Below are 20,936 nucleotides of genomic sequence, written 5' to 3' on the forward strand. Positions count from 1 at the left end.
TACGTCTCAGAATATGAGCTTGTTTGCAGCCCTGATGTCTCTGCCTCTGACTCCAATCCACTGGCATCTTTCCCAAGATGTGCCTGGACTTCCATGAGCATGAAGTTAGGAAGATATAAAGCCAGAGACAGAGAAGAGGCACCCAAAAGGAGTAACAATTAGACAGTGGGTCCCCATAGTGTGCTTTCAGTTTGCCAAGAGATTGGGAAATGGGAAAATAAATAAACTCTCCCAATTCAGAATTAACATCATTATCACTAGTTATTGAGTGCTTACTTTTTTTCTGTAAGCTCTTTACAGCCTTTCTCTTTAATTCTCCCAACAGCCTTATTGTGGAATTATTATTACCCATCCTCATTTAGTAGATGAGAAAACTCTACTAATAGGAGAGGTACTAGTTGACTTACCTACAGGAATGGGGGAAATGAATTTTAACTGGGACTGTGCAACTCACTAGTCTTCACAAGCTCTTTCTCATGTGTTGCATCTATTTCGTGACATTGTCCAGACTTTAAAATTTAGAAAGAGGAAGCAGGGGTACTGTAAGTGCAGTAAAACTCATATCTTATGTAATCATAAAATACCACTCAAGAAAGGGACAGGAAGTCTCAGAGGTTGGAGAGCAGAGCAGCAAGATCGGTCCCACAGGAACAGCCAGTAGGCAGCTCTGGGCGGGAGCGCCTCAGAGGTAAGCTGGCCCACCAGCCACAACACACAGGACTGGGCTGCAAGAACAGGTAGGCATCTTGGTTTGGATCATGAATCTTGGGGGGAGATTACTGTCTTTTGAACAGACAGTCAGGAATCAGATTCTTGTCTTGTCTCTGCTGCTAGCCACTTGCATGAATTGGTGAGTCAATTCCCCTCTCTGGGCCTCAGTTTACTTACTTTCCGAATGAGAGAATTGGGTGAGATGATCCTTAGGTTTCTTTCAAGATTTGAGGTGATGATTTCCTACAATCCTCTGCATTTCCTGGTATGTTCCTGAGTCTTGCACAGAATATGCTCTCAACAAATACTGTACAATTAGATCAAATCCTGTATTAGGGCCCCATTGTTCTATTCTAATTCTGTAATAAAGAAAATTGCTGTGTCTAGAGCAGTTATCCTCCAAGCTATGATTCGTTTCCAAAGTGGGGATTTTAAAACTGTCTTGAAAAGTTGCAGGCCACCCCAAGTTTGTCTCCACTTGGTGAATGTAGAAGGACCAAACATTTCTCTCAGATATTGGAGATTGGAGATTATGGGCTCAGTCTGGAGACGTCTTGTGAAGCCATAAAGAATCTTGGTTTTATAGAATTCCTCCTAAAAAGTAGCAATATGTGTCAAAATTTAAGGATAGCCTTAAACTAAGTGAATCCACTTCTAAATGTTACTCTAAGGAGACAATTGAATAGGTGAGGCCCCACAAAGGTGCTAAGATGTTCACAATAGCATTGTTTATAATGGTAAAAACATAGAAACAACCTAAATAGCCACAAATATGTGGCTGATTAAATGAATCTTGAAATACCTATTCATCTGAATACATGATTTGGCTTTTTTTATTGTGGTAAAATACACATAACACAAAATCTAGCATTTTAACCGTTTTCAAGTATCCAGTTCAGTAACATTAGTGCATTCACATTCTTGTGCAACCGTCACCACAGCTGAACTCCAGAATGTTTCATCTTCCCAAACTGAAACTCCATGCCCATTAAACAATAACTCCACATTCCCTTCTCCTCTCAGACCCTGGAAACCATCATTCTACTTTTTGCTCTATGAATTTGTACACTCTGGGTGCCTCACAGGAGTACAATCATACACTATTTGTCCTGTGACTGGCATGTTTCATTTAGCATATTGTCTTCCAGATTCATCCCTGTGGTGGCATGTGTCAGAATTTATCATTTGCCTTTTAGATTTAGGATTTTCATTATCTATATTTATTAGTGTCAAATATGTCCACAGAATGATGTTGAATGCCAAAAAAAAAAAGATTTATAAATGGTGTGGACAGAGTGACCCTGTTTATGTAGAATTAAGAATGTGTGTAAACATACGTGAAGAAAGAGAAGAGAGACAAAATGAGAGAGGAGAAAAAGGAGAATGTGAAGGATATGTATGAAACAGTAGTTATTTCATGGTAGTTGAGATTTAAGCTACTTTTTTGTTTTTTTCTTTAAATCTTACTCCCTTTTTATTGTATTTGCCATGTTATGCACTCTTTTAAACAAAACAATTAAAAAATAATATAAGAAAATAAATGTACATGGTATCTGAGAGTGTGGTGAGCTAGAGGGTACCAACTAGGCTTCTAGGTCCTAGCTCCGGGCTTAGAGTCAAGCTTATCCTGTAGTTCTTGGGCATGAGAACTGAAAAATACAGAAATGAATCAAGAACTACAGAGACTTTCTTTTAATCCTTAGGTTGGACATCAATCTTTTTCTTTCTTTCTTTCCAATTTTATTTTTTATTTTTTTTTATTGTGGTAAGAACGCTGAACATGAGATTTATCCTCTTAACGGATTTTTAAGCATACAATACAGTATTGTTATCTATAAGCACAAAGTAGCACAGATCTCTAGAACTTATTTATCTTGCATAACTGAAATTGTATACGTCTTGTACAGCAACTCCCCATTTCCTCCTCCCCCAGATCCTGGCAACTACTATTCTAGTCTTTGCTTCTATGAGTGTGACTATTTTAGATGCTTTACGTAAGTTGAATCACACAGTATTTGTCCTTCTGTGACCGGCTTATTTCACTTAGCACAATGTTCCCAAGGCCAGCCTTAAAAAAAAAAAATGAAATCTTGCAATATGTGACAATATGGACGAACCTTGAAAGACTGGTTATTGACACTAGAAAGAAGGGGTCTATTTCATGTATTTGGGCTATTAAGCCATAAGGAGCAAGGCAGAAGCCAAGTTATCAGAATATGGGAAGATTTCTGGAGAGACCATCAAGCACATTCCCTAAGGTCAGGAATATTCCTGTGGGTAAATATGGACATGATGAATTTCAGCTATAAGGGAGAAAGGTCACAGGGGCTGAGGATCATATGTAGCTAAATGGGCATGCTCAAATCTGCAGGGGATATAGAAAAGCTCCAGCATTAGGCTGCCTGGTTCAAATCTTGCCTCCACTACATGCTAGATATACAATCTTGTGCAAACTATTTAACCCCGCTAAGCCTTATCTTTCCTACCTGCAGAATTCAAGTAATAATCAAACCTATCTCTGAGAGCTGTTGTGTAGACTAAATGAGACTCTGCACAAAGCTCTTAGTAAAGTGCCAGACTCATAGTGGGTGCTCAATAAATGTTAGCAATTATCATTTTATTGGAAACTATTATTTGATTTTGAAAGTTAGAATCTGCTCAAACCTGATGCTTTTTCTACTTCTCTAGCTCTAAAGATGTGCTGGAATGCTTAGTAGAAGGGGCCTGGAACCATCCATGGCATCTTTACCCCAGCTCTACTGCAAAGATTCAGTGTCAGCACGATTCCCATCCTTCTTCATGCAAATCATCCATACTTCTGCCCGGATTCCAAAGTCCCCCAAAATGAAAATGAGCACCTTAGACAAGGAGACTTTTCTTTTTAATAACTCTTCAAATAAGGTATTTGGTGTCCAGAGAGCATGAGAAACTTGACCAAGGCATAGAAGTAGAAATGGGGTAGAGGTCACTAACCTCTTATTGAGTGTTATGGAACACCTGATAAAGATCACAGAGGTATGACAAAAGGCACTCATGTACACCATCTCATTCAAATCCTCACAAGCATCCTTCATGATAGCATTATTGTTCCTATGTTATAGGTAATTAAACTGAGGATGAATGAGAGGAAATAACCTGCCTGTGGCCAGCTAATAAATATCAGAGATGGAATTCCAGTGAGTTTTAGATATAACCAATATGTATTCAGAGTTTATCACATGCCCTGCTCTATGTTGAGCTCATTACTGCATAATCTCATCTAACCTTCCTCACAAACCTATGAAGTGGCTAGAATAACTTGTCCATGGTGAGTTTAGTAATAATTGGTCAGTATAGAATATGAGTATAGGACTGAACTCCAAGACACACACTCAGGTGTGAAACTGGACGCTGAGGCATCAGACTTCTAGCCCAGTGCTCTTTCCCATTCTCCCCCACCTGTAATGAGACTGTGGATGCCAGGCTCAGTCTTTATATGTTACACACTGAGAAAGCCTGAAACCATTCCTAAAACATTAAGACGTTGAGTTGAAGCGTCAGCGAACAGAACTGTGGCACCATCAGATTATTACAAGATTTTATCCAAACTATGGCATTCAAGAGGGAGAATGTTGTGCTGAGAACGTATCTGGGGAGCATCCCAGGGGTTGAACTCTGTTGCTGACACCACAGAGGCCTAACAATGCTGCTGAGCTGTTAGACAGCAGACAACCTGCTCCTCGAGTCTGTATTGGAACTACCAATGACAGGAAGGAAGAAAGGGGAAGATAAGGAGGATTGATGTGGTATTGATAAAAATATCACAAGCTTCTGAGCCAGATCGACTTGGTTCAGACACCTTCTCATTATGCAAATACAGGCTACTCATAATTGTATTTGTTGCCATGTATTAAACCTTTCCATATGCCAGGCTAAGTGCTTTGTGTGACTATTTCACTTAAGGAAAATCACTTGAACTTATTCGTCCTGAGTTTCTAAGATATAAAGTGATTTAATAACATCCAAGTCATTGTAAGGATTAGAGCTACTGTTGCCTAGAGTCTGGAATTCATCAGGAGTTAAATAAATGTTCATATTAACAATTATTAAGCTAACATAGGCATGGGGGTCATTCTAGGTGGGACAAACCCTATACTGGAAAGGGATGTGGAACAGGATTAATCAACATCTTTATGGAAAGAAAATAAGACTATGATGGAAGAATGAGCAGAACAGGTATAGCATAAAAGTACAACACTGGGAGATGTGGTGTGGGAATGTGCCACAGGTGAAGCAGGGGCAAGGAAGGCAAACAACTGGAAGTCAAGTCTGCTGGTGGGAGAGTGAGTTGGATACACTCAAGGCTGCAAAGCAAGTTCTATGTGAATTGTTGGCCTCTCAAATGTGGGACTCCTTAAAACGTTTATAGCTTTCTCCCAGTGACATGCTTTCTGTCTACAATGGATGGACTGTATCAAGCATGCTGGCTTTCCAACTCTTCCACTGCTCCTCACATATAGTTTTGTTCCTAAAGGACGGGTCCCACCTTGGACAGTGGAGAAAAATCTTAAGTTCCTGCAAAGTTTAGTCCCTGGGAGTTTCATACCTTTAAGTCAAACCTTGAGTCCTAACTGAGCTCTCTGCCTTTTCCAGAATCGTGAGCATCATGCTGTCAGAACCTAAGACCAAGGGAGGCTTTGACTTCTTCACTCCAAAGGGCATCATTAGCCCCGAAAAAGAGAAACTTGAACACACCTACCAAAAAGAAGATAACCTGCATAATGGTCTGGAAAAAGAAGCCACAGTTCTTGGAGTAAGTCCATCTCATTATAAAGGGAATACTGGGCAAAACATGGTCAATGTATCCAGACTACAGATCTACAGTGGATCTGGGAGGATAGTTCAGTTCTTTTCTGTCTGACTCCAGGCTAACTGGGACATGAAATGGGGCTTCATGGGAAGACTATATCTTCCTCAGGCCTTTCTGTACACTAACTAAAACCTCTAGGTCTTTCCCACCTGAAATCTACACGATAAAGTCTCTTGTAATTTGTCTTTAATAAAGTAGAGATTTGGGATTTAACCATATGATTTTACTGTATATGATTAAATTAGATCTTCTTATTTTGAGCTCATCTCTTAAACATTTGAGATGAGACAATCTGGACTAATCTCACTATACATTTTCTCCCTGTTGACCTGAGTAACTGTAAGACATCCAAGCATCCTCGGTCATCATCTTTCTTATCTAGGACTTTAATTCCCACATGGTTCTGAATATCCCCTTCTAACATCCAACTCCTACTTATTCTTAACTTTGGAGACCTTGCTCAGGTGTGCCCTCTAGAATTCAGGGTCAGTTAACATAATCCTCTTTATGCCCCCATTTTTTTCTCAAACCCCTCCTTATTGTACAAACAGAAATCTAGCTCCCAAGGGCACTGTTTCCATTGCAACCCCCACTTCTGGGCGTGAAAGTGAAGTGATTATCTTCTTTGCTTCCCGTGGACATTCTAGATCAATCTTTTCCTCTCATCCCTAAAAATTCCTACTTTGGGGCCGGCCCCGTGGTGCAGTGGTTAAGTTTGCACATTCTACTTCAGCGGCCCAGAGTTCACTTGTTTGGATCCCAAGTGTGGATCTACACATCACTTGGCAAGCCATGCTGTGGCAGGCGTCCCACATATAAAGTAGAGGAAGATGGGCACAGATGTTAGCTCAAGGCCAGTCTTCCTCAACAAAAAGAGGAGGATTGGCGGTGGATGTTAGCTCAGGGCTAATCTTCCTCAAAATAAAAAATAAATATGCCAAAAAATACTCGTACTTTAGAATCTCATGTCATCCTACTAGGTAATTCACACCCACCTTTTTTTAAAAAATGATATAATTGCCCTTTTTATTTATGATTTAAGAAATCCTAATTTAATCTTCTACCCAAAAAAGATATTTTTGAAATGTTATTTATACTTTGAACACTGGAAAAGAATAATTACCTCAAGTAATTGTAGATAGTCACAAATTGGAGAAACAAAGACAAATTTCAGTGCATTCCCACTTCCTTCACTCTCCCGGGTCCTTCACCTTTTTCCCACCAAGATATTGACTTCTCAATCACTATCACTCCCTCCAGTAGAGCTTCTACCATAAGCCTTGGCTAGTTTAATATTCATGTTTATGATCCTTCCACTATTACGACCTCTCATTTCCTTGACCTCTTCTCCCCAAGTGTCTTGTCCATCCTTCCATAGACAAACATTCCTGTAGTTGTACACACAACCTTATGAATACTAATAGAAGTAACCCTGCATTATCTACATTTCAAGCAATCCATTCTCCAATCACCAACTCTAATCTTTCCAGATCACTCCCTCTGACTCAACGTTGACTCTTTCTTTAACCTCACTGCGAATGATTGATAATACACCTTTTTCACAGAGCCTTACTTCCTCTTACACTCACTTCCTTAGTTCACAAAGATCCCATAGTTCACTCTCTTGTGAACACCCCCAACAGACTTGTCCTCATCTCCTTACAGCATACTCTCAAAAACTGTGACGTTGGTTTAATTCTAACCAATGGACTGTAAAAGCTGCATAAAAAGTACATGATATTTCTTTCATCCATTCACTTTCCCATTATCCCAGAAAACTATTTCATATGTTCTTTCTCCTCAAACTTCTAATGCTTCTTCCTTTTCTTTTGATTACCTTGCTTTCTATAATCCTAAGAAAATTGAGACAATTTGGAAAGGATGTCCGCAATGTGGTACATTTCTACAATTACCCACCTCTGTAGTTGTATTTCTTTCTCCCCTCCCCATTGCTAAGAATAAAATGTCCATCTTCTAACTAATGAAAACTCTCCCTTGGTGCAACAGATCCAATCCCTTATCACTTGTTCCAGTAATTTTCCCTGCATAATTATTCTTTATCAATTTCATCAGCCCAGAATCTTACTGAAAATTCTCCCATCTTGAAAACATAAAAGCAAAAACAAAAACTTTTAACTTCACACACCCTCCAGCTAATGCCCCATTCACTACTTGCCTCCCCAGCCACGTTCCTCTAAAGGGTAGGAAGTCAACGTCTCCCATTACTCTTGAATGATATTTTCTCTTGAGTCATATGCAGTGGCATTTGTCCCCTTTCTTCCACATTACTAACTCAATTTCCAAGACTCCATTGTTAATTTTTTTGAGCTAATTGAAGTGTTTGGTGCAATTGGCCACTCTCTCCTACTTGAAACATTTTATTCACTTCGCTCGTGGACATCATATTACTCTGGTTTTTCTCCTTCCTTCTTGGCTGCTCCTTTTATGTTCCTTTACTGTTTCTATTTATTTCTCTGATCCTACATTTAGAGTCCTCATAGTTCTGTCCTTGATTTCATTCTCTTTCTATATCTTCCACAATGGTGACCTCATTCAGTAATATGGCTTTAAACGTTGTCTTCACTTATAGAAAAGACTGTATCCCTTGCCTGGATCTCTCCTCCAAACTTAAGACTCAAATATCCAACAGCTTATGTACATGTTCACTTGGATATCTACTAGACACCTCTCCCTTAACCTGTGCCAGATTGAAATCCTTGTCTTCATCCCCAAACCTGCTCCTCATACAGTACTCACTATCTCAGATCAATGTTAATTCCATCATTTCGATGCTCAAGCCAAAACCCTTGGAGGTAAGCTTCATTGCTCTCTTTTGTAATCCTTATTCAAACTGTCAGCAAATCCTATACGTTTAATCTTCATATACATCTAGAATCCAACTACTTCTCATTACTTCTACTATCGTCTTCTTTCAAGTCAATATCATCTCACATGTGAATTATTATACTACTCTCCCTATTTATCTCCTTGCTCTGTTTCCTTAAAATCTATTCTCAGCAAAGCAGATAGAATGATCTTTTGAAAATATACATTGCATCATGTAATTGCTTTGATCAAAATTATCCACTGGGCTTCCCTTTTTACTCAGAATGAAAGGCAAAGTTGGTAAAATAGCCTGCAAAGCCCTACATAGTTTGCACCGTGCCCCTACTATTTCTCAGGCCTCATTGTCTACTACTCCACTCTTAGCTCATTCTACTTTCCAAGGAACTTATCTGCAAAGGACATAATACATGTCCGGTGACAGCAATTTTCATTTGCTTTATTCCCCTGATGCCTGGCATACAATCAACATTCAATAAATATTAATTGTAGGAATGTTGAATTTTCTTGATTTTAAGTTATTTCTCCTATGTTTGCATAATCTTTCATATGCATTTGAAACAGTGAGTAATAGTGTGGGCTCTAGTAAGAGGGCTGAAATCCTAGTTCTTCCAGTTGGTCATTTGTATGGGTTTGTACAAATTATTTTAACTCCTGGGTCCTCATGTTTCTCATCAGCAAATAATGAGATTAATAGCCAGAACGTAAAAAGTGTTCAAAGAATGTAGGCTATTGCTATTGTCATTGGTGTCATTAAATTTATTATTATTATTAAAATCCAATGATGAATATAATAAGATGAATTATAGCACAGAAGGCTTCCTGTTCTATTTTGTTTCAATTGAAATTGAGGTTTTGTTTAATACTCCCTTGATAAGTGTACTTTCTATATCCATCTAATTAGACTACTGTCCAGAAAAATATTCTCCATCTTCTTCTAGAACCAAAAAAATTTGTCAAATATCTTTCTCAAAATAAAGTTAAAATGCGTATATTATCACTCCCTGATTTGCTAGTTGAATAAACTTATCTGAAAAGAAAAGAGGTTAGATATACATGACTTTCTCTCAGACAATATCTATTGGCTTCCTGAACACTTTTTTTACTCCTTAATACGAAAAATTATAATATTTTTAGACTCTTTATAATTCATAATGTACATAACTTTCATCTGTTTAAAGTGTGTTCTAGAATTTTCCTTCTTGTCTCTTGTAGACTATCCATATCCTGTGTTCCGTGACGATTTCAAGTTTGGGGGCCATTTTGATTTCTGCTCCCTACTCTTCTAACTTCAACCCAGCAGTTTCCACCATTTTAATGTCCGGGTACCCCTTTGGAGGAGCTCTGTGTGTGAGTAGAGTGGGGTCACCAAGAGGGGATATGCTTTATAAATGCTAACTGGGTGCTAAGTCATGGCGTGACTCAGTTCCAAGAGGCAGGAAGATAGGAGAAGAAAGCCAAGGCCCCAAACTTCCTCTCTGTATCATCCCACTTCATGTCTCTCCAGTTTAGGAAGAACAGCAGAGGGGCTTAATCCATCCTCCTGTGTGAGCATCTCAGGGCATGACCAGTTGGGGCAGGAGACAAGAGGGGAAGGTAATACAGTGCGCATACCAGGACAGCATTTCTTACCTGGCCCGACAGCATACCTCTGGAAAAGTGGAAGATTTTTCACATCCTTCTTTGGGGCTTTGATGAGGCCATTGGACTCCCTCTAGTTTAAAATAATCCATTCATCAGGTACTGAATGAAAAGTTCATTTCACCCTCTGTGCATCTGCCTAGTCTTCAAAGTTAATGTAAGCATCCTGGAGGTGAAAATCAGGCCTCACTATCAATATGGATCCACACCATTCCTACAGTGTTATATCTCTAAAAGTTCCACATTACACAGTGATTGAGTGATTGACAGTAACATGGTGACCATATTTCCACAAGACAACTGAAGTGATCATTTCTCTCTTTTCTGAGCAGTTTGCTGTTACTGGATTCCTCTCAATTATCTCTGGGAAAAAATCAGCTAAGGCGTTTGTAAGTATGAGAACCGTTAAATCTCAGGTGGTTGGAATAAAAGGAACATCACAGCTAATTCTTCTAGTTCAAAAATCACCATTTGACAGTTTAGGGCAATAAGGCTCAGAGCAGGTGAGGGAGCCCAAGTTCTCTCCTGGCAGAACCAGGAGTAGAACCCAAATTCCTAGACTTCTAGACGGGTGCTCTTTCCCCCACAAAATGGTGCTCCTGGACCATATTCCAATTTGGGAGGTTTGCCTTAATTGTTTAAACAGTAGAAAGTTTTAAATACACCATGGACTCTTTATAACTTGCTATCTTGGCCCTGAATAGGGCAGATGACCATCCCAGCTAGAGCCTAGAGATCCTTTTTCTAGAAAAACCTGCCTCATAATGAGTCAATTTCCCTAAATGACAGGGTCAGAGGCAGAAGTGTGTGGGCTTAGATCCTGTGGCTATGTCCTCCAACCCCTCTAAAACAAGGAATTATCGGATTGTAGGCGCTTTCCTGACAAAGGTAAGGAGTGGGTGAGAAAAGCAGCTGAGGCCTTTGATCCTCTCCATAGCAACCTTTCCCTCTCCCCGGCCACACACCCACAAAGATGACTTAGGGAAAAGCCACATCCTGACACCGGAAGATACACAGTCTGGTTAGCCATGAGTGAGGGCACATAAGATGGTATACAAGGCCAGTATATGCTCCTGACACTTGAAGCTGGAGTCTAAACCCCAGAACCAGTGGACAGGGTTTTAAAGAGTTCATAGCATTGGATGGGGTCAGAGTTCCGGACTTTGAATCAGGAAATGTGTATTCCTGTCCCAGCACTCTCGTTGACCCATCTGTGTGCTTGAAAAAGTTCCTTCCTTGTCTGGGCTTTAGTTTCTCACTTACCAAATGTGGAAGATAAACATGTGAATCTCAGAGGTGGCTTCCCAACTGCCCTGAATACACTGAAAGGGAAAAGTGTACTTGGGATGACCTGACATGAGGTGGACTCCACATACGGGACATAAGACAATGTGTGGGCTCCATTGCCCATGTGGTAGCTCTGGGCAAAGGCACTGCCTGTTCAGTCTGCTTTTCCTTCAGGGACTCAGCACTTGAAGCCATATAGCTACTGGGCCAAAGAAGAAGAGGGCAGGGAAATCATCCTCTCCAACACACAGTATCCAACAGTGATTTCAAACAGAAAAGAGCATTCGCCGGGAACCTGGCACAGAGTCTGTTCCATCAGTGTCTTTGCAGAGAAATCAAATCCTGTGAGAGCCTTTTACCCCAAAGTGTAGACTATGACCCAGCAGAGAGTGTCGTGAATGTGGTTCTTGTAGGCCTGGTCCACCTCCAGGTAGATGTTCCAACTTCTCCAGTTTGCTTCTGCCTTTTCTCTGAAGCTACTTCTTTATGGAACGAGAAGCCATAGATTGATCGTCCCAGGAGGAACCACAGGCCATATTCTAGAAGTCCTTAAAGCAGCAGAATGATTCTAAGGCTGTTGAGGAAGTCAAGGGAGCTGCTGGCAGGGACCTAAGCAGTACCATCTGTGTCTTCAGCGCTGCAGAGAGTCAGGAAGCCAGAACCCTTATCCCCAAGGAGGCATTCTTCATGCATTCTCTCATTCAACAAACATTGACTAATTACATCAGGCGATAAACTAGATAGTGAGGAGGGATACAGAGATGAATAAAACACAGCCTGTGCCCCCAAGAAATACGGATATTAGAGAAAGAGACCCATGGACTGAGGGATAACAGCGTCCCATGCTGCTTCTCTGATGAGATCTCAATGCGGAATTTCTCTTCCAGGCCATGAGCAGCTTGACCTCCAGTGCAGTGAGCTCTGTGGCCGCTGGAGCAGGCCTCCTCCTCCTCGCTGACAGCCTGGTAGCCCTGAGGACTGCGTCTCAACAGTGTGAATCAGGAAAGGAATATCTATCTTCATTGCCTTATTCGAGGTACTATTATTCGTCATATGAAGTCAAGGACTGTTTCCTGGCTGGCGTCAGCCTAATAGTAAGTAGTTTCAGATTGAATATCCTGTCATGTGAAGTCTCGGTGTCTCCCTTTTGCATAATCTCTGCTTTCTCAGCAGTCTCTAGCCCTGTTGGTCTGAATGCCCAGAGACAGACAGAAAAAAACCAATTATGGTTGCAAGAGGCCTGTCGGCAGACTGCACAATATGGGAGATATGCTGTGCAAAGTCAAAAAAGGAGATCAAGAAAGGCTGTGGGTAGTCTATCCCTTCAGCAGTCTCTCTTAAATAATAAATATTCCATTTTTAATAGGTTGAACTTTCAAAGTTCCCCCTCTGTTGAGCAGGCATATTTTTTCCTCAATGCAGGCAGGAAATATCCCCCTTTATGTGAATTTTATTTGATTGAGATTAACGTATCCTACACTAAGGTCGGCACAGAACTTGAACCTTAAGCCCAAACACACAATTATTCTACTTTGGCCCAGCAGTGCTTGCAGGCAGTGAGAGGGAGATAGGAGATGGCCACCAATGGATTCCACTCCTAGCAGAAATGTCATCTCTGGGCAGCATTTTCTTGCTAGATTTCCCCCAAACTCATTGGTCACTATCTGTTGATGGTGACATTCCTGGCTTAGTCAATCCTCTCTATAAGCTCATAGTTTTAAAACCATAAACTTTGGCCCTTTAAGGAGAAAGGTTTCTTCCTTTGGGACTCCTCCTAGTAGGAGCCTGGGAGACAAAGGCAATATCTCTTTTCCCTTGTCTCAATCTGATTCATGAATCTCAGAGAACATTGGCAAGTTTCTGGACTCATGGCCTTCTATGAGTCTGCCCATGTGACCCAGAGATTATCAAAAGTAACCTCTTTGATCCAAGAGATGGAGGAAGTGAAAGAGCACAGAGACCCATCTGGTTAGAAATCAGCATGAGGAAGCCGTGGAGTCACTATGACCCCGGTGTAGGGCAGATGTCCGGGAAAGCAATGAGAGTGGGAGAGGCATCCTCCCCGCTAGGATATTGGGAGTTTAATGTAATGAAAACTAATCTCAACACATCAAACTCCCTCCCGTTCTCAGATAACTCGAGCCAAAGGGAACTGCTTGCAACATCAGAGAAGTTGCAACATAGCAGACTAAGTGGACCCCAAAGGTCCACTCTTTCTTTATTAACACAAAGATAACCTGGGCAAAAGTAACAAATTAAAAAAATTCAAAATATATATCTCAGGTTGGAAGAAGGAAGGAAGAGAGGGTGGAAGGAAGGAAAAATCAAGAAAGAAGGACATCTTAGGTTCCAGAAACTAAGAAGCACCCCAAGATCAGATAACCAAACAAGAACTGAGACCAGAAAATCAGGGAGGGCTGGATAGGAATACAGGTATTAGAGGCTGGGATCATGCAATGTTAATGCCCATGATGGGATTTGAGGTTCTTTAGGCCCACAGGAAGCAGCGAGCTCACCCTGAGTGCCCTGCAAAAATGTTCGAAGCTGAGACTGAATATTTACCCTATTTATGAAAATAAAACAAGGAAAACTCTGCCCAACATCCCACGAAACTTCAAGAAACTCTGCCATAAAGGTTTCTAGGATGAAATTATCTCACCAAGCCTTGGGCAGGTGTGATATCCAAATTCAAAAGGGTTAACTTAAAATCTGTTCCTGGATCCATGAAACTTCTAAGATTCTACCAGAATCAAACCTAAAACTACCATCTAAGGAAATGTCCATAAACGCAGTTTATGAGTCTCCTACGTATCAAAGATTCCCCTCCCCGCCACCCACACATTGAAATTATCTAAGAACAAAAATATCTTGAAAAACATGAAAAAAAAAAATAAGGAACAGCAGCAAATGGAACAAACATGACAGTTAGTTGCCCTAGAATTGGAGATTCTATAATAATTTGAAAAAGGCTATAATGAAAACATTTTAAATGATTAAAGATATAAAAAAGGAATTGAAACCAAAATGAAAGAACATCACAGCAAGAAAAAAGAAAAAGTGGAATCGAGAAAGAACTAAACAGTATGGTTAGATATGAAAATTATAATCTTTGAAATTAAAAATTTAGCACATCAGTTAAATAGCAGATTCAACATACCCAAAGAAATAAAGAGTGAAACGAAATTTAGCTCTGATTAAATCACACAGAATACAACACACTAAGATAAAAATTTGGAAAACATGAATGAGAAGTTAAAAGGCACAGAAGATATAGTGAAGTGAAAAACTCCAACACACCTCTAATTTGAGTTCCAGTAGGACAGCATGGGAGAGACGGCGTATGCAAAGAGAAATAACTGAAAATCTTTCCAAATTCAAAAAAGACATGAAATTTCAGTCTGAAGGAATGCACTGAGACAGTTGAAGGATGAATAAAAACAAATCCACACATAGAATCATCATGACAATAAAAAGCACCAAAGAAAAAAGAAAATAATAAAAGAAATAGAGATAAATGAAGGATTATTCTTAACTCAAAATGTGGGATATCAAGGTTTTGAGATGGACCCATTGCTACCTATTTTCCTTCTGTTAAGAGATCCAAAAGAGAAAGCAGCAAAGAGAATTAACAATTTTCTGTGTCCCTTATTCTGTCCACTGCTAGAGCCTTCATCCCCCAGACCCCTCTAAGTCAGGCACAGGAGCTAGCCTATGGTACTGATCATTCCTGTCCTGGTTTGCAGGGTGTGCTGGTGGTGATGCTCACCTTCACTGTGCTAGAGCTCTTACTCGCTGCCTATGCTTCTGTCCTTTGGTGGAAACTGGTCTACTCCAAGAACTCTGGGGTGAGTACACTGACATGTCACATGATATCTGCTGGGTCCCAAGATTTGAGGTATGATGATCGAGGTCTAACCAGTAGCAGAAAGAGGAGTCAATTAGTGGTCATGAAGTGCACATGAAAGGCGACTTTTGCAGTGAGAAGAGAGTTCAGTTAATGGGCTCCTTCATGATGACACTCTGGTCATCTGAGATTGGCTGGTGCCGCCTGAGCAGCAAACCAGTTACAGAATTGTTTAATAAGAAGCTGGATGGCTTTAGACATCACCTGGCACAACCCTTTATGAAAGAACTAAGGCTTCGACAAAATTATATGGAGAATGAATGATACAGACTAATGGACTGAGAATGAGAACTTGCATCTCACTCTTGTGGTGAATAGTCACCTGCCTCCCTCGAGATTCTCCATGGTCCAGTGCACTTGCTCATGTGATGAGGTTTTACTAGGATGTCTCTGTTCTGTTCATGCTTTCCTGCATTCTTCCTTAGTTCCTCTTAGGTCTTGACATTATAATTTTAAAACATTTTCCTTTCCTCTAAAAGCCATAGTTAAAAAAAAAAATTTTAAAGGATTGAATAAATTATGATGCAACTATGATCTTATCAGAAAATGGTGACATGATTGGAGAATGGCACTTGTTTGAACTAATACTGATGCAATTATATATTACGGTAAAGTTGGAAGAGCTAATACTGTACAACATTTGGGGGGGATATATTATAAATATGCAACGAAAGCGTCCTAAATCAGAGTTAAAAAAAACTACTAACAAACTTTATCTTTTCTAGAGTGCGTTTTCCTTGCCGTGGTCACAAGATAATATCCAACAAGTCAAAAAGAATTCTTCAAGGTCATGGATATGAGTAGCTCTTGGCCTTAGAGAAAAAAGGAGGAGAAACCCAATGCTCATGGCAGTGTGATTAGATTTTCCTGAAATTTAAGCTACTTTAGACACTGAAAGAAACTTAAAAAAATAGCTTTTGTTGAGTAGTTTTATTGCTCTTGAAAATAATTTCTCGAAAGCCCAGGTCAGTAAAATTTTACTAGTCAGTCTTCCAAAAAGGCCATAAACCTCATAAACTTCTCTAGGTAAACTGAGAAGAAAGTGATTCATCTATCCATAAGTAAGAAGAGAAAATGTGCACTCTTGTGCTAGTGTGAATTGGCTAAGTCTATGTGGCTATGCAGGCCCTGTTTCTGTATTATTTTCACACTCATATTGCTTAAATATTAGATATTAGAGATTGCAAAAACACTGTAATTAAAAACACTTTGAAAATATATGGCTCCATTTCTGTCAATTGAATGAATTGAATTTCTGTCGATCGAATATGGCTTAATATTCTATCTCATTTAATGACTTTATTCTTAACTATCTTGATTCAAATATTATAATTATTCACAATGCTCTTTACAATCTAAGTTCTAGATTAAATAAGAAATTAGACATATAGAAATAATACTGGCCAGGTGGCGTAGTGGTTAAGTTCGCGTGCTCCGCTTTGGCAGTCCAGGGTTTGATGGCTCGGATCCTGGGTGCGGACCTACACACATCTCAGCAAGCCATGCTGTGGTGGCATCCCACAAAGAAGAACTAGAAGGACTTACAGCTATGATATACAACTATGTACTGGGGCTTTGGGGAGAAAACAAAGAGGAATATTGGCAACAGTTGTTAGCTGAGGGCCAATCTTCCTTACCAGAAAACAGGGAAATAATATCAATTTTATTACTGTGTTGGAGTAAAGAATATGATGAACCCAATAAAGAGGTTCTTAATATTGCTTCCTGGGTCTAGGCTTTGGGTCATATCCCAGAGGGGAATGTGCAACAGAAATGCATGTGTACGTTTTCCAAGTGACATACACAAAAATGGTCAAAGAAGTAATACACATAACAGCCCTCAAAAGGAAACTATCCAAAAGGCTACAAAAAGTGGAAGAGACAAAATAAAAATTGTGCGATATTCAGACAATGGAGTACTGTACCACAATGTGACTGGACAAACCGCAATTACGCGCAGGCATATCAATAAATCCCACAAACATAATGTACAGGGGGAAGAAAAAGTCATGAGAAAAAAGCACATACTGCATAATTCCATGTATATAAAACGAACTTTAAACGCAAGCAAAATTAACATGTAGTGTTAGAATCACGATAGTGGTTACCTTTTGGGATAGAAATTGGCAGGGGACCCAGAGGGCCTATGGGTTCCTGGAAATGTTCCTTTGCTTGATCTGGATGCTGGTGCTGTGCATACATTACTTGTGTTCTCTTGTTTCTATAATTGAATAAAAATGTTTTTTAAAAAGCTATTTTTGATTTCTTACGCCTGTCTAACTATTGAGTCATCCTTCACTTCTTCTCTATTGTCAAATTCCTTTAAAACATCATCTTCCTTAGGGGCTGGCCCCATGGTCAAGTGGTTAAGTTCGCTCACTCTGCTTTAGCGGCCTGGGGTTTCCCGGTTCGGATCCTGGGCGTGGGCCTATGCACCACTCATCAAGCCATGCTGTGATGGCATCCCACATAGAAGAACTAGAATGGCTTACAGCTAGGATATACAAGTTTGTACTGGGGCTTTGAGGAGAAAAATATAAAAAAAAGAGGAAGATTGGCAACAGATGTTGGCTCAGGGCCAAACTTGCTCACCAAAAAACTGTCAAACACTTAAGAAAAATAATTATCTCCCAAAAACCTCAGAGACATCCTTGACTCTTCTCTTTCTTTCACATACCTATCATTAAAACCTGCTAGGTTTAACTTCAAAACATATCGAGTCTAATTACTTCTTTTCTTTTTTTTTGAGGAAGATTAGCCCTGAGCTGACTGCTGCCAATCCTCCTCTTTCTGCTGAGGAAGACCGGCCCTGAGCTAATGTCTGTGCCCATCCTCCTCTACTTTATACGTGGGACACCTACCACAGCATGGCTTGACAAGCCATGTCATGTCCGCTTCCAGGATCCGAACTGGTGAAACCCAGGCCACTGAAGCTGAACATGGGAACTTAACCGCTGCGCCACTGGGCGGGCCCCCCAGTCTAATTCCTTCTCACCATCTCACAAGTACTCTGGTTCATCATTTCCCACTGGCATTATTGCAATGAGCGACCAACCCCCACACCACTCAGTCTGTTCTCCACATAACAGACAGTGAGTTTTATTTTAATCTAAAATCATATCATGTCATTCCTCTGTTCAAACGCATTCCATTTCATTTAAATGAAAGCCAGCATCCTTAAGTGTCCTGACAGGATCTGAACTGTCATTTCCTCTCTGATCTTCTCTTTGACTACTTTATCCCATGCTCTCTCTACTCCAGTCACGGTGGCCTTTTGCTGTCACTTGACATATTCTTTCTTCGGGAATTTCACACTGGCAGGTCCCTCCATCTGGAATGCTTTTCTTGCAATGATTTGCATTGCTCCCTTCCTCACTTCTTTCAGCTCCTTCTTCAAATCTCTCAGCCTCAGTGAAATTTCACCCACCAACCTACATAAAATTAGAGACTTTTTTCCCCTTCACTTGCTTATTTTTTCTCCATAGCACTTACTACCATCTGACATACTACATATTTTATTTATTTGTTTGTTAATTGTACGTCTACCCCTACTAGTCTGTAAGCTACATTAGGGCACTCACTTACTACTCCCTGCTGGGGTTTCCACCTTCTATTTGTGTGTTTTCAAACTTGTGTGTATGTCTGTATTAATATTTTAAACTGGAGATTGAGTACATTGGAGGTTCCTCCTTGTCCCAGAAGCCGAAGAATGAAATAAAACTATATTTTATCCAGGAGCTATATCTTGCTTGTGTTTGCTATTAATAGAAAGGTTCTTCAGAATATCTGGAGAATTTATTCAGCATTATCTGGAATAATATTTCATATAAGATTATCTGGAATGTATTCAGGATTATCTGGAAGAATATTCCAAACTGATGGAAGCTGTGGTAAAAACAGTGCGTCTTTCATTTGTAACTTTCCTCCGGCTCCCCCCACCCATCCGGCCCGAGCCTGGGTATCTTTCACAAATGGCACAGCCTACTCAGCTTCTACTCAGTCAGAAATTTTGGAGTCAATCTTGACTCCTTCTTTTCCCACATTCACTTTGGGAAACGAATGGCAAGAACCACTAACAAGAAGTTCTAATAAACTCATGGGAAGAAAAAGAGTGAATGGTTTTAACCAAGTCCAAGCAGACATTACAGATATTTAACACACAATTCTAGGACTGTGAGTTCTCGTTCCTGATATTTTTTTAAATGCAGCTTCCCCAAAAATGTAACTCAAAATTCGTGGCTGAGCCACACATACTCAGATCTTTATCTCGAACTTGCCAATTCTTCCTCTGATCTCAGCCAACCCAGGTGAAAGATTCTCCTTGTTGGCTTGATGAAGTAAACAAGCAGCCATGTTGAGGAAGCAAGGCACTGAAGGTGTCCTCTAGGACCTAACGGTCAGCAAAACCCAGGGCCCTCTCAACTCCAGCCAGCAAAACCCAGAGCCCTTAGTCATACAACCAAAAGGAAATTAATTCTAACAACCTGAGTGTGCTACAAAGTGAGTTTTCCCCACTCGAGTCTCCAGACAAAAACACAGCCTGGCTGACACCAATGCAGCCACGTGAGACCTTCAGCAGGGCCACCTAGCTAGGCCATGCCTCAACTCCCGATTCACAAAAACTGTAAGATAATAAATGTGTGTTGTTTTAAGCCACGAAATTTGTGGTAGTTACATAGCAATGGAAAACTAATATACTCTGGATTGTTGCATGGAAAATGGAAGAGGAAAAGCCAAGTTCAAATCTTAGCTCCACTGCTTATCAGCAGTAACTGTGGTCCCCAGTTTCCTCATCTTTCAAATGGGTATTCTAATAGAACCTACCTCCCAAGGCTATTGGAAGCGTGATTCCATAGCACATGAAGAAGGATGAATTTAATGACGGAGTTAATGTCTCATTTTATTGAGGGCAGCAATGGCACATGCTATGTGTTAAATGTTACTTGTCAAACTCAAGGAAGGGTGTTTTTCTGCTGGTTGAAAGCAAGAGGGAATATCATTTCCACCCAAAGACTATCACCCTGCTTGTAGTTGCCCCGTAAGGATTCTGCCATTTTCCTCCACATGGAAAGACTTCTTCCCACCTTCTGAGTCCATAGATTGAAATATTAAAAGGTCCATCTTTAAGAAGCTTGAAAGTCAGAAGCAGGGGAAAAGGGCGGAGGCAGGCCAACTATAACCTAGTTGAAATGATAAAGGAGATGCAGTTTGAAATAACCAAGGTAGACAGAATTATAAGCTTCTCCTGTTTAGTAAAAAGTAATTTAGTAATTCATCCCTAAAAATCAGGCATTCTGCATGAAGACAATTGCATCAATTTACAGAAAAAAAATTATATGCTATTAGTTAACCCAAACTCCCATCCAATTTCCTAAAATGTAAGTAAAAGGCAGTAAAATATGTATATATGAGCAGTAAATTAACGTTAGGTTATAAAAGGCTTGAAATATTCTAATTCTTCCATCAACAAATAATCACAATGGTTGGTAACAAACAGATGCTTTGTTTGCAGTTTGTGGGCACCAACCCGGGCACGCTTCCCTTTTACTGACACTGCCTGCTCTCCAAAACTTCTCTGGTTCATCAATTCGGCTTAGAATTTGAATATAGACTTGTCTCACACTTGGTTTTGTTTAAAATGTTGGATTTCACTTTAGGTACACAAATTAAAATTTGCCCTAATAAACATTGGCGGACAAA

At 40.1% G+C, this 20,936-nt stretch overlaps 1 protein-coding gene across 4 annotated transcripts; it reads left to right on the forward strand.

Moving 5' to 3' along the window:
- The first annotated feature begins 506 nt into the window (after positions 1 to 506).
- MS4A7 (membrane spanning 4-domains A7) lies at positions 507 to 18,973 on the forward strand. Of its 4 annotated transcripts, none has more exons than XM_005598200.4 (7): positions 507 to 737; positions 5,344 to 5,503; positions 9,620 to 9,754; positions 10,378 to 10,434; positions 12,220 to 12,426; positions 15,076 to 15,177; positions 15,962 to 17,487. In XM_005598200.4, exons 2-7 carry the CDS (start codon positions 5,357 to 5,359, stop codon positions 16,034 to 16,036), a joined length of 723 nt encoding a protein of 240 aa, XP_005598257.1. In that variant the 5' UTR covers positions 507 to 737; positions 5,344 to 5,356; the 3' UTR covers positions 16,037 to 17,487. The 4 variants fall into 4 exon arrangements, with proteins under 4 accessions (XP_005598257.1, XP_070084860.1, XP_001493428.2 ...); XM_070228759.1 differs by lacking the exon at positions 15,962 to 17,487 and adding an exon at positions 17,990 to 18,973 and having other exon boundaries at positions 572 to 737; XM_001493378.6 differs by having other exon boundaries at positions 579 to 688.
- The last annotated feature ends 1,963 nt before the right edge of the window (positions 18,974 to 20,936 follow it).

This window comes from Equus caballus, chromosome 12 (assembly GCF_041296265.1).
Source record: "Equus caballus isolate H_3958 breed thoroughbred chromosome 12, TB-T2T, whole genome shotgun sequence".
Classification (NCBI taxonomy): domain Eukaryota; kingdom Metazoa; phylum Chordata; class Mammalia; order Perissodactyla; family Equidae; genus Equus; species Equus caballus.

What these genes read in the sequence shown, in the direction of transcription:
- MS4A7 (XM_005598200.4), top strand. Translation starts at nt 5,357, where the DNA reads ATGCTGTCAGAACCTAAGACCAAGGGAGGCTTTGACTTCTTCACTCCA. An exon ending in AAGAAGCCACAGTTCTTGGA is followed by an intron (nt 5,504 to 9,619) that starts GTAAGTCCATCT and finishes TGTCTCTTGTAG; the next exon opens with ACTATCCATATCCTGTGTTC. An exon ending in TCTACTCCAAGAACTCTGGG is followed by an intron (nt 15,178 to 15,961) that starts GTGAGTACACTG and finishes TATCTTTTCTAG; the next exon opens with AGTGCGTTTTCCTTGCCGTG.